The 17,060-nt window shown below is 42.5% G+C and overlaps 1 protein-coding gene across 1 annotated transcript in view; it reads left to right on the forward strand.

Moving 5' to 3' along the window:
* The first annotated feature begins 9,589 nt into the window (after positions 1-9,589).
* Positions 9,590-17,060, forward strand: part of LOC137372931 (protein Niban 1-like) — a 220,872-nt gene continuing 213,401 nt past the window's right edge. The window contains exon 1 of the mRNA XM_068037435.1: positions 9,590-9,751. Within this exon, the coding sequence (XP_067893536.1) occupies positions 9,700-9,751 (52 nt within the window). The 5' untranslated portion in view covers positions 9,590-9,699. The remainder of the gene's footprint in view (positions 9,752-17,060) is intronic.

Genomic DNA, 17,060 nt, shown 5'->3' on the forward strand with positions numbered 1-17,060 from the left:
CTGCTGTTTTAATAGACTGGTCGATTTTTGGGGGGTTATAAAAAGTGCTAAAATTTTACCGGAATTAAATAATAAATTGTAGCCTCAAGGTAAATTCAATTCGATAGGATCTCCAACCTCCAAATTCAAGTTAAAGTAGTAGGAGGTGTCACATTTATGGCGACATTCTCTTGCTTTCCGTTTTTACCCTGGATTTTTTATTTGCATGCTTGTAATTTAATAAAAGTATTAAATTGCAACAACAAAACAGTACTGATTGTACTTTAATTACAATAATAATGCAATATTGTAATTGTTTTCTATTAACAAAGTGTTGGATGTTACTTGTACTTGAAGGATAGACTGTAAAAATATTGTCCCCATCAGTGAACGGAAAACTTTGCATGTAGTCACAGCCTGATTACAGGGTAGTATTTTACCGATATTGCCAATGAATCAGAACTTGTGCATGTGGCGGTATATTGGAGTGCAGCGCAGGTTAATGTTGGCGTTGCTGTACTCGACCAGGGACAACCACTTTCCTGTTGCCATTGTGATGCTGTTTTATACGTTACAAGTTTCCAATCTTCATTAAATATTTCACATTCAGACATCATGTTGTTGGAATTATCTTTCCAAGGGGTCTATAGAGCACTTTGCATCAATTCAATGAAACAGTACCCCAGCTTCTGTTCCTTAATTATATTCACACTTGCAATTTGATCATGGTCCCACAATTCTCGCCTGGAACTGAATTGGGCGATATATTGAAGTACAGATGGTTGTTTGAAGTTCTGATGTCTGAACAATTTTCCTGGACAATTTCTGTGCTGTTAACGGGTAAGAAGTTGGACTGACTCATTCTTTCTGATGTGCCTAATTATGGGTAGGGTGACCCAACCAAGTAGATACTGATCTATCCTGTAAGAACAATGGCAAACATTGAAACAGCAACTTGGAAAATGGAAATGTTCACAGTACACTGGTCGTCTTAAAATTGTACAAAATGTTAGAACTAGGCTTTGATCTTTGTGGGAATAATGCAGCAAGATGCATTGTGGTGTGCAACTTTATAGCCTATAAGCAACATCTGAGGTTACTGTTTGGTATTCATGTGTTTCATTGGTAACACCTCAGCAGATTACATGAATGGCTCGAAGAGAACCACCTTATGCTCTTAATTCAGTATTTTACCAAGTTGGCAACTGTTTCAACATGAAGTCAAAGTCTGAGTTAGCTATTAAAGTACCAGAGTATAGTTATTTTAAAATTATCACAAAATCTCCTATCCAATCTGGAATGCCACTTTACAAAGGCAGAAAGCACAGCCAATGAGCAGAGATACACCTGAAACATATGCACTCCAACACACAGAATTCTGTTTCCATGGCAATATTCACTAGTCAGCGTTCAAGGCTTGATTTCAGTCCTCAAGAAAATAAAAAGGTAAATTTCTTGCAGTCAAGGTTGTCCTACAAAGAAGGATAAAAATTAGTTAGTTGTTCTGCAAATTACTTCACCTCTGAGACCTTGGTTCAAACTTAGCCCTGATTGGTAGAATGGCATTTGGTCTTTTAGTTCACAAATTAAATGATACTTGGCAGTTTCAATCCAATTCCTATTGCACAAAATTCACACTGAAGTGGCAGACTTAATCAGGCAGATAATGAAGATGGCAGTATGAAGAATTGAAATGCCACATTAGTGCAGTAATGTTCAATTTAAGGTACAGTTTTGGAGCAAAGTTCAAGTGAGTTTTCCCCTGCACTTGATTCATAATACATCTGACTTGGGAATGCTTAACGTTGGCACTTGGTTGAGGGGGTTGCTTAATGTTGACATTACGGAGCAATATTAGCACAAAATTCATCACTAAATTAAAATCTAGGTTTAATTGGCACAGTTGAGAAGTATTGTTTGTAGTGAAATGCAATTTAGGAACAGAATATTTAATATCTAGTTGAGAATTATGACTTTAACCCATGTGGCAGTTTAATATCTGAAAGCTCTTGATCACAGAAGGAATCCTCATGAAAGAACAATCAATGCAATGTTAATTTTCTCCAATAAATGTTATTAGCTTATATAATGGGCACCTTTCAAACATTCTATATGATTTATCAGTGAGAAGAACACCTTCAGTGAGTTTGAGATTGTATTGCAAAATACCATATTAAAATCAAATGATGCATGAACTGAGAATAACTGTTCTTCAGACTAGCTTGTCATAATAATAATTCCTTAATGCTTTTCTAAATTGAAAACAGATGATGTATCTGCCATCTGTTTTCTCCCTATTAGGCACAAAATGAGATTGATGTTTGGAATGACTGCAGGTCTAGATTGGTTGTTATTAAATGGCAGTTTATTGTAAATTTATAATGCTTAAAATAGTATTGTAAAATACAACAGGCTCTAAATTGTAGTAGCATTCTGCTTTGGAACAACAACCACACCCTTATTACACTCTCTTCTGATTCATATGAATATTATTCTACAGTAATCATACAAAAAGTGTCAGCTTTCAGTGTCATTTCTGATCTTTTTTCAGTGTTAATATTCTAACATTTTCTTCATTATTTACATAATTATCCATACCTTAACTTTTATAGTTTTTAACATATATTCTGAGTGATTTACAACCTCACTTTGAAACAGATTGAAGCTTCTCAAGTAAGATCTGAAAGCCTTTGATTTTCTTAAATTAAACAAGTGGAAATATTGATTTCATTTTGTTGAAGATGTTTACTAACTGTTACAGAGGTTTACTGCAACACACATGAGCAGTTTCCCATGTAGTGATCAGGTTACTCTGCTGGCCATGGTTATGACCTTTCTGACTGCAGTGCAAAAACTGCAGGTGCAGCTATTTCTTTTGTACAAACATTATAATAATCAGGATCATTGACTTGGATGGCTTTTAAATAAAGTGTTTTAAGTGAGTCTTTAAACCACATTCCACTTCCTTGACTTTAATAGTTAAATCTATACAGCAGGTAGCATGTATGTGAATGTGAGCTGTGTGTTTATCAAGGTGAAAGAGGGTTGTGCTGTAGTTGAAACATTTTACATTCTTGGCATGTAGTTTTAGCTCTAAAAACTCTGTGATCAGCATTTTTTTATTTATTCATGACTCTGGGCATTTCTGGCAAGGCCAGCATTTATTGTCCAGCCCTAATTGTCCTTGAGAAGGTGATAGTGAGCTGCCTACTTGAACCACAGTAGTTCAGGTGGTGCAGATACTCTCACAATGCTGTTAGGTAGGGAGTTCCAGAATTTTGACCTAGCAATGATGAAGGAAAGGTGATATATTTACAAGTCAGGAGAATGTGTGACTTGGAGGGAAAGTTTACAGGTGGTGGTGTTACCATCCGCCTGCTGCCCTTGTCCTTCTAGGCATTAGAGGTTATGGTTTTGGAACGTGCTTCTGCAGATACCTTGGCAATTTGCTGCAGTGCATCTTGTAGATGGTACACACTGCTGCCACTGTGCACTGATGGTGGAGTGGGTGAATGTTTAAGATGGTGCTGATCAAGTGGGCTGCTTTCTCCTGGATGGTGTCAAATTTCTTGAGTGCTGTTGGAGCTACACTTATCCAGGCAAACAGACAGCATTTCAAAACTTACTGACGTGTGCCTTGTAGATGGTGAAAAGGCTTTGGGGAGTCAGGAGGTGAGTTACTCACCCCAGAATTCCCAGCCTCTGACCTGCTTTTGTAACCACAGTATTTATGTGGCTCATCCAGTTAAGATTCTGGCCAATGGTGACTCCATGATATTGGTGATAAAGGATTCAGCAATGGTAATGGTGTTTAATGGTGTCTCTTGTTGGAGATGGACATTGTCTGGCTCTTGTGTCACGCGAATGTTACTTGCCATTTATCATCCCAAGCCTAAACGTTGTCCAGGTGTGGCTGCATGTGTTCTTACACGTATATCTTCCAAAGTTCTCATGATTCAGGAACCGTTCCTCTCAATTGAAAAATTATGCATGTCTCTCCGTTATCTAAGAAAGTTGACAGAGGGCAACCAGGGAATTATAGAACTGTTAGCCTAATATTTGTTATCAGGAAATTGCTAGAGTCTTTAATTAAGGATAGGGTGTCTGAACACCATGAAGATTTTCAACTGAGCCGAGAGAAAAAGCATGCAATGGTAAAGGGAGGACAAATCTGATTGAATTTTTTGAAGAGGTGACTAAAGTAGTGGTCAGGGGAATGTCTATGGATGTTATTTATATGAAGATTCAGCATTTGATAAAATCCCTCATAAGAGACTGTTAGCTTAACTTGAAACTTGTGGAATTGAATGTAAATTAATGATCTAGCTAGGAAATTGGCTGAGGGGAAGAAGATGGAGAGTAAGGATAATGCGCAGGTACTCTAATTGTCAGAATATCATGACTACTGGTGTCCCGCAAGGATCTGTGTTCGGGCCTCAACCACTCAGTGTATTCATTAGATCAGGACTTAGCAACGTTTTTTACATGAAGAGCCTTTAAAAAAAAAAATGCCTAAAATAAAAACTATTGGGAGCCACAAGACGAAAATTCGTCATCTCTGAACCAATTAAATTGCCAAGTACCTCTGGTAGAATGCCTAATTTGCATATATAATAACTAAGTGGTGCAGTGGTTAGCACCGCAGCCTCACAGCGACCCGGGTTCAGTTCTGGGTACTGCCTGTGCGGAGTTTGCAAGTTCTCCCTGTGTCTGCATGGGTTTCCGCCGGGTGCTCCGGTTTCCTCCCACCTCCAAAGACTTGCAGGTTGATAGGTAAATTGACCATTGTAAATTGCCCCTAGTGTAGGTAGGTGGTATGAGAATGGTGGGGACGTGGTAGAGAATATGGGGTTAATGTAAGATTAGTATAAATGGGAAGATGGCAGGATCCCCAAAGACACATTGTACAGCGAGCTCGCCACTGGTATCAGACCCACCGGCCGTCCATGTCTCCGTTATAAAGACGTCTGCAAACGCGACATGAAATCGTGTGACATTGATCACAAGTCGTGGGAGTCAGTTGCCAGCATTCGCCAGAGCTGGCGGGCAGCCATAAAGACAGGGCTAAATTGTGGCGAGTCAAAGAGACTTAGTAGTTGGCAGGAAAAAAGACAGAGGCGCAAGGGGAGAGCCAACTGTGCAACAGCCCCAACAAACAAATTTCTCTGCAGCACCTGTGGAAGAGCCTGTCACTCCAGAATTGGCCTTTATAGCCACTCCAGGCGCTGCTTCACAAACCACTGACCACCTCCAGGCGCGTATCCATTGTCTCTCGAGATAAGGAGGCCCAAAAGAGTATAAATGGGTGCTTGTTGGTCGGCACAGACTTGGTGGGCCGAAGGGCCTGTTTCAGTGCTGTATCATAAAATAAAAAAAATAAAAAATAAAATACATGTATTGAATTTATGTATCAATAAAAAAAATCGATATTAGAATAGAGCTGGCTCTGAATTATCACATTTTTGACATTTGTTGCATCTTTTTTTGATTTTTTTCTACGTATCTACAATACGTGTAGATGCACAGTGGCGCAGTGGTTAGCACCGCAGCCTCACAGCTCCAGCGACCCGGGTTCGATTCTGGGTACTGCCTGTGTGGAGTTTGCAAGTTCTCCCTGTGTCTGCGTGGGTTTCCTCCGGGTGCTCCAGTTTCCTCCCACAGCCAAAGACTTGCAGGTTGATAGGTAAATTGGCCATTATAAATTGCCCCTAGTATAGGTAGGTGGTAGGGGAATATAGGGACAGGTGGGGATGTGGTAGGAATATGGGATTTGTGTAGGATTAGTATAAATGGGTGGTTGATGGTCGGCACAAACTCGGTGAGCCGAAGGGCCTGTTTCAGTGCTGTATCTCTAAATAAATAAATAAATGTGCATGTTCCGGTTTTATGCATCAATTTGCATGAATTGTGTATAAGCATATTCAAAATGGTGGACCATATTAATTTAATGGTAAAACAGCACATTTAAACTTTGAATAAAACAGTAATAAGAAATTTGCATATAAAACTGAAAGAATGCTTTCTGTCTTTATGTTTTTACAACAGATCTTGTGATAATTTTTTTAACTATAATTTTGCAAGAAAAATCATTTTTAAAACAAACTTTAACCTAAGATGCGAAGAATTAAGACAATTCTTTTGGCTGGGACCACTTGGTTCCAAACATAGTTAAAAGAGCTGAATTCCAAGAGTTGAGGTAAGAGTGACTGCCCTTGGAATCAAGGCAGCATTTGACTGAGTGCACCATCAATGAGTCCTAGTTAAATTGAAGTCAATGGTACTCAGAAGGAAAACTATCTGCTAGCTCGAATCATACCTAACACACAGGAGGACAGTTGTGGTTGTTGGAAGCCAATCATCAACAGGGCATCATTGCAGGAGTTCTTCAGAGCAGTGTTCTAGGCTCAACCATCTTCAGCTGCTTTATCAATGGCCTTCCCTTCATAAGGTCACAATTGGAGAAGTTTACTGATCAGTTTCACTGTTCAGTTCCATTTGTAACTCTTCAGATAATGAACATAGGTAAATAAGAACAGGAATAGGCCTTTTAACTCCTCGAGCCTGTTTTGCCTTTATTGAGATCATGGCTGATCTGCGACCTCTCTCCAGATACCCACCTTTGCCTCATATCCTTTGATACCTTTGGCTAACAAAAATTGAGCAGGTTATTGGGGAGTAAGTGCCACTTAATAGCCCTTTTGATGACACACAAAGGGTGGTAGAAGTTTGAAACTCTAGTCTGTAAAAGGCAATTGATGCTAAGTCAATTGTTAGTTTTAAAACCAAGACTGATAGATCTTGGCTTTATAGTAAGGTATAGGGATCAGGAAAGTTTGAGTTTCAATGCTTAGTTTATGCTGAGTTGTCAAATTTCAGTCCCGGGCAGTGACTAGCAATAAAATTAACCTCAATGCCCATGGGCTGCCGTTGGAGAAAACTAATCATAATTTCTCTTTATAATTGTTGTTCAGTGACCCCTGAACCCAATGGAAAAGTGTATCTGTCGACATTGGGTGATGACTAGATAGGATTCTGCTGCAATGTCCCCCACGTAACATCAACTCACTGCAGGTAAAGAACGGTAATTTGGAGAATCTCTTCAAATAAAACAATGTATGTGCTACCAGCTGGAAAAAATAGGTCAATCATGGTTAACCTCCAAAAACAGATATTAGTTTGTAACACTTGGCTTCGGGAATACAATAGTGAGAGAAAAAACATATGTAATAGATAACAGATATTAGGACTTCACAGAATCCCAACATAACCACTTTATCTGGAGCTTAAAAACATTAAAAATTGTTCAGTTCAAAAACTCCTACAATTTTATAAATATAATCCGAACCAACCTTGTGATAACTTACTCGTGACTTTGCTAATGTTATCCACTTCCTTTCTGTATATATTTGTCTCTTGTCACAGCTGGAAATTGCATATTCACCCCCCATAAATGTATAGTCATGAACAGAGTACTATTGGCTAACACTTATAGATATAACACTCACTTTAGTTACCCCATGCAATATACATAATATTAAAACAAATATGTTTAACATCTGAAATATTTAGCTATGAAATATTTCAGCATTTAATAACCACAGATATGATCTTCTCAAGAGTAATTAGGATGGGCCTTGCCAGTGATGCCCACTTCCCATGACCGAATAAAAAAATACTTTTCAGAGCTTGCTGTTTTCTTATGTACCTCAGTTCCAATTTCAGAGGGCTATGCCATGGTGCTCCAGTGGCGATTTCCTTTTCCTGTGTCAGCTGTCTTTATCAGAAAGAATTACAGTACTGTACTGACACACTGTTGGTAGTTCTGTGCTGTGAACTCCAGTTAAAATGGAAACTGAATTTGTTCTGTTCAATAACAACCACAACAATTATTTGTACAGTGCCTTTAATGTAACAAAATGCCCCAAGGCGCTTCACAGGGGCATTGAAATATGACATTGAGCCATATCAAGAAATATTAGGGCGGCACAGTGGCGCAGTGGTTAGCACCGCAGCCTCACAGCTCCAGCGACCCGGGTTCGATTCTGGGTACTGCCTGTGTGGAGTTTGCAAGTTCTCCCTGTGTCTGCGTGGGTTTCCTCCGGGTGCTCCGGTTTCCTCCCACATGCCAAAGACTTGCAGGTTGATAGGTAAATTGGCCATTAGAAATTGCCCCTAGTACAGTTAGGTGGTAGGGAAATATAGGAACAGGTGGGGATGTGGTAGGAATATGGAATTAGTGTAGGATTAGTATAAATGGGTGGTTGATGGTCGGCACAAACTCGGTGGGCCAAAGGGCCTGTTTCAGTGCTGTATCTCTAAACATAAACTAAACAAATAAACATTAGAGTAGATGACCAAAGATCAAAGAAGTTGATTTTAAGAAGTGTCTTAAAGGAAGAAAGCTAAGTAAAATGCTAGAAAGGTTCATGGAGGGAATTCCAGAGCTTAGAGCCTCAGCAACTGAAGGCACAGCCGCCAGTGATGGAGTGATTAAAATTGGGGATGCTCAAGAGGCCGGAATTAGAGCAGCGTAGATGTATCAGAGGGTGGAGAATATTACAGCAATAGGGAGGGGCCAGGTCATGAAGGGATTTGAAAACAAGTATCAGAATTTTAAAATCAAGGCATTGCTTAACCAGGGATCAGTGCAAGTCAGGGAGCGGATGACGGGTGAATGGGATTTGGTACAAGTTGGGACATGGGCAGCAGAATTTTGGATTACCTCAAGTTTACGGAGGGTAGAATGTGGGACCTCAGCCAGGAGAATGTTGGAATAGTCAAGTCTTGAAGTAACAAAGGAGTGGAGGAGGGTTTCAGCAGCAGATGAGCTAAGGTCGGGACAAAGTTGTGCGATATTGCAGAGGTGGAAATAGGCAGTTTTAGTGATGGCTTTGATATGTAGTTGAAAGCTCATCTCAGGGTCAAATATGACACTGAGGTTGCTAACAGTCTGATTCAGTCTCAGAGAGTTTCCAGGGAGTGGGATTAAGTCAGTGGCTATGGTGTAGATGTTGTGGCGTGTGGGTGGGTTTTGAAGACAATGGCTTCAGTCTTCCCAATATCTGATCCTATGTTTGACAGCAAAAAAAAGTACGTCTAGTCAGTTTATTTACAATTAAGGGTTTTTACAGAACTCCATCAACACACACAATTACAACTGGGAAGGTGGTTTTATCTTTTGAAATACAAGACTGGTAAGTTGAGTGCTATATTCCAAGCTAGTCACCTACAGGAAAAGACAGAACCACACATCAGGTAGTGAAATTATTTGTAGAATGCAGCTTAGAATTTTGATTAGTTTTACAAATCCAGGTATTATTATATGCCCCTAGTACTCGGGAATTAAAAGGAACTCGCTAACAATTGTCATTACCTCAGCAGTGTCCTTGGCAAGTGCGAAGGAGTTTGCCTTCAAAGTGGATATTCGCTGCATCCACAAGTACTGTTATCACATTGTGCAATTTTCCAAATAGTATCTCTTCGGCCTGAGTTACTCTTAGTTATTCATTGTTAGCTATTCTTGTGTATGGCCAGTCTAATAGAGTTTTAGAAGAAAGGGGCGGGGCGAAGGCGTTTACTTGTTTCAGGAAGTCAATTATAGTCGAGAAAATTGTATTGGGGAACATTCGCTGCACGGTTCTCAGTGGACAGCTAGAGACTTGCGTCAGCCCTGCAGAAAGTTGCGATCCCGCTTATAGTCAACGCTATTTTCCTGACATAATGGGTGGATCTGTTTCCAGCTTGGATGAGAACAAATGCAATTATATCAGAGGTGAGGACGATTTAATTGCAAAGATGAAACTTTCCCCCTTGTAGCATGACGGGGAAATTACTACGGGGTCGAGTAACTCAATCTGATGAACTGTACAGTAGATATTAACTTTTGATAAGATAGCAGGACAGGGTTGGATGGAAATTAAAACGACAGCGTTATGTGATGCGCTGGTGAAAGTGCAGCGAAAGAAAGTAGCTCTTTACAGAAAATAAAACTGGGCAGGGGGTGATATGCCTGCCTGGCGCTTCTTGGAGGACGTGTCTCCCAGTTCTATGGAGATGTTCCTTGCAAACATTCTCCGTTATGATCAATTTCCTTTTTTAAGATCCAGATACCTTGCATCAACAACTTTACATCGGACAGACTGTGAAAGAAGAAATATTTGATAAAGTTTACTGCAAATGTCAACGTAGAGATCCGACTCTCAACTCCTGCGGAAGGCATGATTCATGATTCATGCCGAGTGTTCCATTGCCCACATGATGATGTCTGTAAAAACCTTTAAAACACACATCTTTTTCCAGTTCAAGGACTATTTGTTTCATATATAAAATGAAGCCTTTGCTTTATTCATATATGCAGAAGGATTAATTATTAACATGTTGCAGTATTTTGATTTTGTTTTAATTATTAACGTGCTATGAGAAAGTCCTGAATGTTAAACTTTTCAAATGCGTTTGGCAACCAGTTTATGGCAATTATTTCTGATGTGTATACGTGGTAACGGGACTGTAATCTGAAGTGTTGGCTGTTGCTGCTGCTCTGTGTTTGGAATTGTGCATTGACTGTGGGCTCCGCTTCAACCGATTTAACAGTTAGGGATTAGAAAAGGCCGGCAGTGGTGATTTCGGGGTTTGGGGGACTGTGACCCTTCCTCAACAGTCCAATCGGCACAGTTGTCAGGATAAAGGAGCAACTCCTGTGTAGGAACTTACTAACTATTAGATGCATCAGTGAAGTTGCGTGACAAGTAAACAGAAAGTGCTGGAAATACTCAGCAGGTCTGGCAGCATCGACACTTACTGCTCTGGCATGTCGGTTGCCAATTCTAGTTCTGATGAAAGTTCACAAATGCTGTCAGACCTGCTGAGTATTTCCAGCATTTTCTGGTTTTATTTCAGATTTTCAGCATCCGCAGTATTTTGCTTTTGTAAATTACGTGACTTCCGCGTTTGGTTGATCTCAGCACAGTGCAGGAGCAATGTAGCCATGCATGAAGCTTTCTGTCAGTACTTTTTATTTGTTAAATGTTTGCCTTCCCAATAAGCTGGAGGCAAAGCAATGTGTCCAAGCACGAAGCTTTTTTGTCGACATTTTCTTGTTTGTTCGCTGCCTGCCTTCTTAAGATTGTCAATACAGCAATTTCCAGACTTTGTTTTTGACTGGAGATAATGGTAATTGGTGTTATTCCAGGTCTGGCAGTTATAATTCATGATCTTGTTAAATTTAACGTTTAGACACCATGAACACTCTCAGACGGAGGAGACGTGGCGTTTGGTCCGCCAACACATGCATGCTGAAATCCACAATAGTCCCTCTGCATTCAAGCTGCACTGAGTAACGTGCTTCCCCAGCATCTGCTAACAAAAGGAAGAAATAAGCAATGCCAATAAATTTGGAACATACCGGTGGGAAATGCCTTTATGGTTACGGCATCGAAAATGTGAAAAGCCCAAGACTCTGTAGACGTATTGCACTGCATTCATTCGCTGACCAATGTGGACTCGGCGTATTGTTACAGTATCATCCTTTAGTGGAATCGCGATATGTGAGGAGAGCTCAACACCAAACAAAAGACCGAGTCTTTTATTATATTAATCTTATCTTAAATTAATCTTATATTAATTTATGCAGTTGTATTACCAGCTATTAAATCTAATCAAGCATGAGGACTTCCCTTCGGTCCTTAGCACTCGATAATACACTGTCTTCCTCGCTGCAGCTGCAGTTTCCCCTCTTGTCTTCCCTTGGGTCCAGGATTCGACATTTACTACTATGACATGTCGATTGCCAATTCTAGGTTGTTGTGAACAGTTTTCTGATTAGAAAAGATCTTTAACGTGTTAAATAAATGAAGACAAATACACTTGTCTTGCACTTTTAGCACCACAAGAGAACCTCAAAAGGAAAAGCTACTGTAACTGGTTGCTGGTCAGGCCAGCATTTATCGCCCATCCCTAATTGCCCTTGAGAAGGTGGTGGTGAGCTACCTTCTTGAACCACTGCAGTCCTGTGGGGTAGGTACACCCAAAGTGCTGTTAGGAAGGGAGTTCCAGGATTTTGACCCAGTGACAGTGAAGGAATGGCGATATAGTTCCAAGTCAGGATGGTGTGTGGCTTGGAGGGGAATTTGCAGGTGGTGGTGTTCCCATGCATCTGCTGCCCTTATCCTTGTAGGTGGTAGAGGTGATGGGTTTGGAAGGTGCTGTAGAAGGAGGCATGGTTAGTTGCTGCAGTGCATCTTTTATATGCTACACACAGCTACCACTGTGCGTTGGTGGTGGAGAGAGTGAAAGTTGAAGGTGATAAATGGGGTGGCAATCAAGTGGACTACTTTGTCCTGGATGGTGTCGAGCATCTTGAGTGTTGTTTGAGCTGCACCCATTGAGGCAAGTGGAGAGTATTCCATCACACTCCTGACTGATGCCTTGTAGATGGTGGACGGGCATTGGGGAGACAGGCGGGAGTTATTCGCCACATAATTCCCAGCCTCTGACCTGCTCTTGTAGCCACAGTATTTATGCAGCTGGTCCAGTTCAGTTCCTGGTCAATGGTAACCCCCAGAATGTTGATAGTGGGGGAATTTGATGATGGTAATGTCATTGAACATCAAGGGAAGATGGTTAGATTCACTCTTGGTCATGTTTTGACACTCATGTGGCGCAAATGTTACTTGCCACTTATCAGCCCAAGGCTGGACGTTGTCCAGGTCTTGCTGCATCTGGACACGGGCTGCTTCATTATCTGAGGAGCCGTGAATGGCACTGAACATTGTGCAATCATTAGCGAACATCCCCACTTCTTACCTTATGATGGAGGGAAGATTATTGATGAAGCAGCTGGAGATGATTGGGCCTAGGACACCAGCCTGAGGAACTCCTGCAGTGATGTCATGGAACTGAGCTGATTGATCGCCAACAACCACAACCATCTTCCTTCGCACTAGGTATGACTCCAACCAGCAGAGAGTTTTCCCCTGATTTCCATTGACTCCAGTTTGGCTAGGGCTCCTCAATGCCATACTTGGTCAAATGCTGCCTTGATGTCAAGGGCAGTCACTCTCACCTCACCTCTGGAGTTCAGCTCTTTTGTCCATGTTTGGACAAAGGCTGTAATGAGGTCAGGAGCTGGCAGAACCCAAACTGAGCATCATTGAGCAGGTTATTGCTGAGCAAGTGCCATTTGATAGCACTGTCAATCACTTCCATCACTTTGCTGATGATCGAGAGTAGACTAATGGGGTGGTAATTGGCTGGGTTGGATTTGTCCTGCTTTTCATGTACAGGACGTACTTGGGCAATTTTCCACATTGTTGGGTAGGTGCCAGTGTTGTAGCTGTACTGGAACAGCTTGGCTAGGGGCGCAGCAAGTTCTGGAGCACAAGTCCTCAGAACTATTGCCAGAATGTTGTCAGGGCCCATAGCCTTTGCAGTATCCAGTGCCTTCTGCTGTTTCTCAATATCATGTGGAGTGAATCAGATTGGCTGAAGACTGGCATCTGTGATGCTGGGGAACTCAGGAGGAGTCCAAGATGGATCATCCACTCGGCACTTCTAGCTGACGATGGATGCAAATGCTTCAGCCTTGTCTATTGCACTGATGTGCTGGACTCCCCCATTGTTGAGGATGGGGATATTAGTGGAGCCATCTCCTCCAGTTAGTTGTTTAATTTTCCACCACCATTCACGACTGGATATGGCAGGACTGAAGAGCTGATCCATTGGTTGTGGGATTGCTTAGCCCTGTCTATTGCATGCTGCATCCACTGTTTGGCATGCAAGTAGTTCTGTGTTGTAGCTTCACCAGGCTGGCGCCTCATTTTTAGATATGTCTGGTGCTGCTCCTGGCATGCTCTCCTGCACTCTTCATTGAACCAGGGTTGGTCCCCTGGCTTGATGGTAACAGTAGAGTGGGGGTTGTGCCGGGCCATGCGGTTACACATTGTGGTTGAGTACAATTTTGCTGCTGCTGATGGCCCACAGCGCCTCATGGATGCCCAGTTTTGAGTTGCTAGATCTGTTCAAAGTCATTTAGCACAGTGGTACTGCCACACAACACAATGGAGGGTATCCTCAATGTGAAGATGGGACTTCTTCTCCACAAGGACTGTGCAGTGGTCACTCCTACCAATACTGTCATGGACAGAAGCATCTGTAACAGGTAGATTGTTGAGGACGAGGTCAAGTAGGTTTTTCCCTCTTGTTGGTTCCCTCACTACCTGCCACAGACCTCGCCTAGCAGCTAATGTCCTTTAGGACTCGGCCAACTCGGTCAGTAGTGATGCTACCGAGCCACCCACGGTGATGGATATTGAAGTCCCCCACCCAGAATACATTCTGTGCCCTTGCTACCCTCAGTGCTTCTTCCATTTGGTGTTCAACATGGAGAAGCGCTGATTCATCAGCCAAGGGGCGGCAGTAGGTGTTAATCATCAAGAGGTTTCCTTGCCCGTGTTTGACCTGATGCCATGAGTCTTCATGGGGTTCAGAGTCAATGTTGAGGACTCCCAGGGCTCCCAACTGTATACCACTGTGCCGCCACATCTGGTGGGTCTGTCCTGCTGCTGGGGTAGGACATACCCAGGGATAGTGATGGTCGCGTCAGGGACATTATCTGTAAGGTATGATTCCATGAGTCAAGCTGTCGCTTGACTAGTCTGTGGGAAGCTCTCCCAATTCTGGCACAAGCCCCCAGATATTAGTAAGGAGGACTTTGCAGGATCAACAAGGCTGGGTTTGCCGTTGTCATTTCCAGTGCCTAGTTTGATGCTGGGTGGTCCATCCAGTTTCATTCCTTTTCTTAGACTTTTTAGTGGATTGATATAACTGAGTGACTTGCTAGGCCATTTCAGAGGGCATTTTTTCTGGAGTCACATGGAGGTGAGACCAGGTAAGGACGGCAGATTTCCTTCCCTAAAGGACATGAGTGAACCACATGGGTTCGACAATGATTTCATGTTCACCATTTGACTAGCTATTTAATTACAGATTTATTAATTGAATTCAAATTTCACCATCTGCCTAGGCCTCTGGCTTACTAGTCCGGTGACATTATCACTATGCAACTGCCTCCCCAACACTGAGAATTTCAAGGAATAGATATGTCAGTTGTTTCATGTATTTGCATTTATTACCACCTTCGCTTTTGAATATAATGGACATATGTTTCTGGAGAAGGACAGCCTTGATGGGCTGGGCCCTTTCATGTTCTTTCTTGAATGCCCCAAAATGGTTTTGGTAAAATGGCGAAGGGTTGTTCTCTCCTCACATGCCTTGATTTTGTAGCCCTCAGCCTTATAGACCTTTCTGCTGAATGAGGTGATGTCAGCAGAGCAACACTGTGGCACTACAATTGTCCATTATGTCCATTTATGCCTACGGTACATGTGAAAATAATAGCAGCAGAGCCAAAGAGGACTTCAGGTTTTACATCATTGTGGTTTAGAGAAGTTAAACCTTGGAATTTCCTCACTATCTTCAGCATTTTGACTATTATTGTGCGAAAACTATTGAAGAAATGAACATTTTTATGCCACATATGCGCTGCTGTTGCTAAATGCAAATTTCCTAGGGCTGAATTTTACCAACCCTCCAACATTGGGCGTGGTGGCGGGGGTGGGGGGGGGGGGGGGGCAGAAAATTCTTCCGGGAGAGGCCCAGCACAACCCCCAACGCCGGAAAAGCCCCGCAACATTTTACCGGCGGCGGCAAGGCCTCGGTGTGGCCCCCCCCCCCCACATCGCTCGGCAACGGAGCCTTGATTTTCATATTTAAATACATTACAATGTATCCAAATAAACTTACCTTGTCCCAACGGCCATCCCAAGCCGATATTCCGGCCAATGGCTGTAAGTCCTGCGCCTTCAGATCCTCATTCGGGGATCCGAGGCGTGACTTGGTGGGGAGGGGACAGGAGTGAAATTCTCAGGAAGGGAGTGGGGGTGGGGGGAGCGGGGAGAACTAGTGTAATTGGTTGTGGGGAAGATGGGAAGGGGTTGAGGTCAAAGGTTCTGACATTAGTGGGGAAAGTTCAGGAAATCAGAAGGTGATTTTTGGGAGGATATGTCACTGTAATAAATGAAGACTCATTGGTTGGGGGGGTGGTGGTGGTGGTGTGGTGGGAGAGGGCAATCTAAGTTGGAATAAAATTGTTTGGCAGGTTGCAGTGAAGCGGGACCAAAAATTTAAATGAGACTGAAGCCCTTTAAAAATGGCGCCAGCTCCTGCGCAGTGGCGCCGGACCCCATTGCCGGTGATGGGGCGGCCGCCCCCTTTAAGTCATCGGGGCGGCCACTCCCACCCCTTCCATTTCAATGAGCCCTGCGCGAAATATCGCGGGGGCTTCGTGAAGGCTGCTCCGCGCAGGTGGAGCACCAATTTCAAAGTGCACTGCCACAGTTTGCGGCATGCTAGTAAAATTCAGGTCCTAGTGCAAATCGCATTGCACTGGGACAGCCAAATCTAGAGTCCCCCTGGATGTCAAGGGGCTTACAGGGTAAGATAAGGCAGAAAAGGAAAGCTTAGGTCTGACATCAAGGACTCAATACTACAGAAAGCCAAGAGGAGTAGAGAAAGTGGAAATAGGAAAGCAAGGAGAGGGCATGAAAGAATATTGGCAAGCAAAATCAAGGTGAACCCAAAGATGTTTTAGCAATACATTAAGAGTAAGAAGGTAACTAACGAAAGAGTGGAGCCCATAAAAGACCAGAAAGGTAACCTACGTGTAGGGGCGGAAGATGTTGGTATTGTTCTTAATGAATACTTTGCGTCTTGCTTCTGTCTTCACAAAAGAGGGGGACAATGCAGATATTGTAGTTAAGGAGGAGGAATGTGAAGTATTGGAATGTGAAAAACATAGGGAGAGAGGAAGTATTAATGGGATTAGCATCCTTGAAAGTGGATAACTAACCTGGCCCAGATGAAATGTACCCAGGCTGCTAAAAGAAGCCAGGGAGGAAATAGCAGAAGGTCTGACCATCATTTTCCAATCCTCACTGGATACAGGTGTGGTGCCGAAGGATTGGAGGACTGCTAACTTTGTACCTTTGTTTAAAAAGGGAGCGAGGGATAGACCGAATAACTACAGT

This window comes from Heterodontus francisci, chromosome 8, assembly GCF_036365525.1.
Source record: "Heterodontus francisci isolate sHetFra1 chromosome 8, sHetFra1.hap1, whole genome shotgun sequence".
Taxonomy (NCBI): domain Eukaryota; kingdom Metazoa; phylum Chordata; class Chondrichthyes; order Heterodontiformes; family Heterodontidae; genus Heterodontus; species Heterodontus francisci.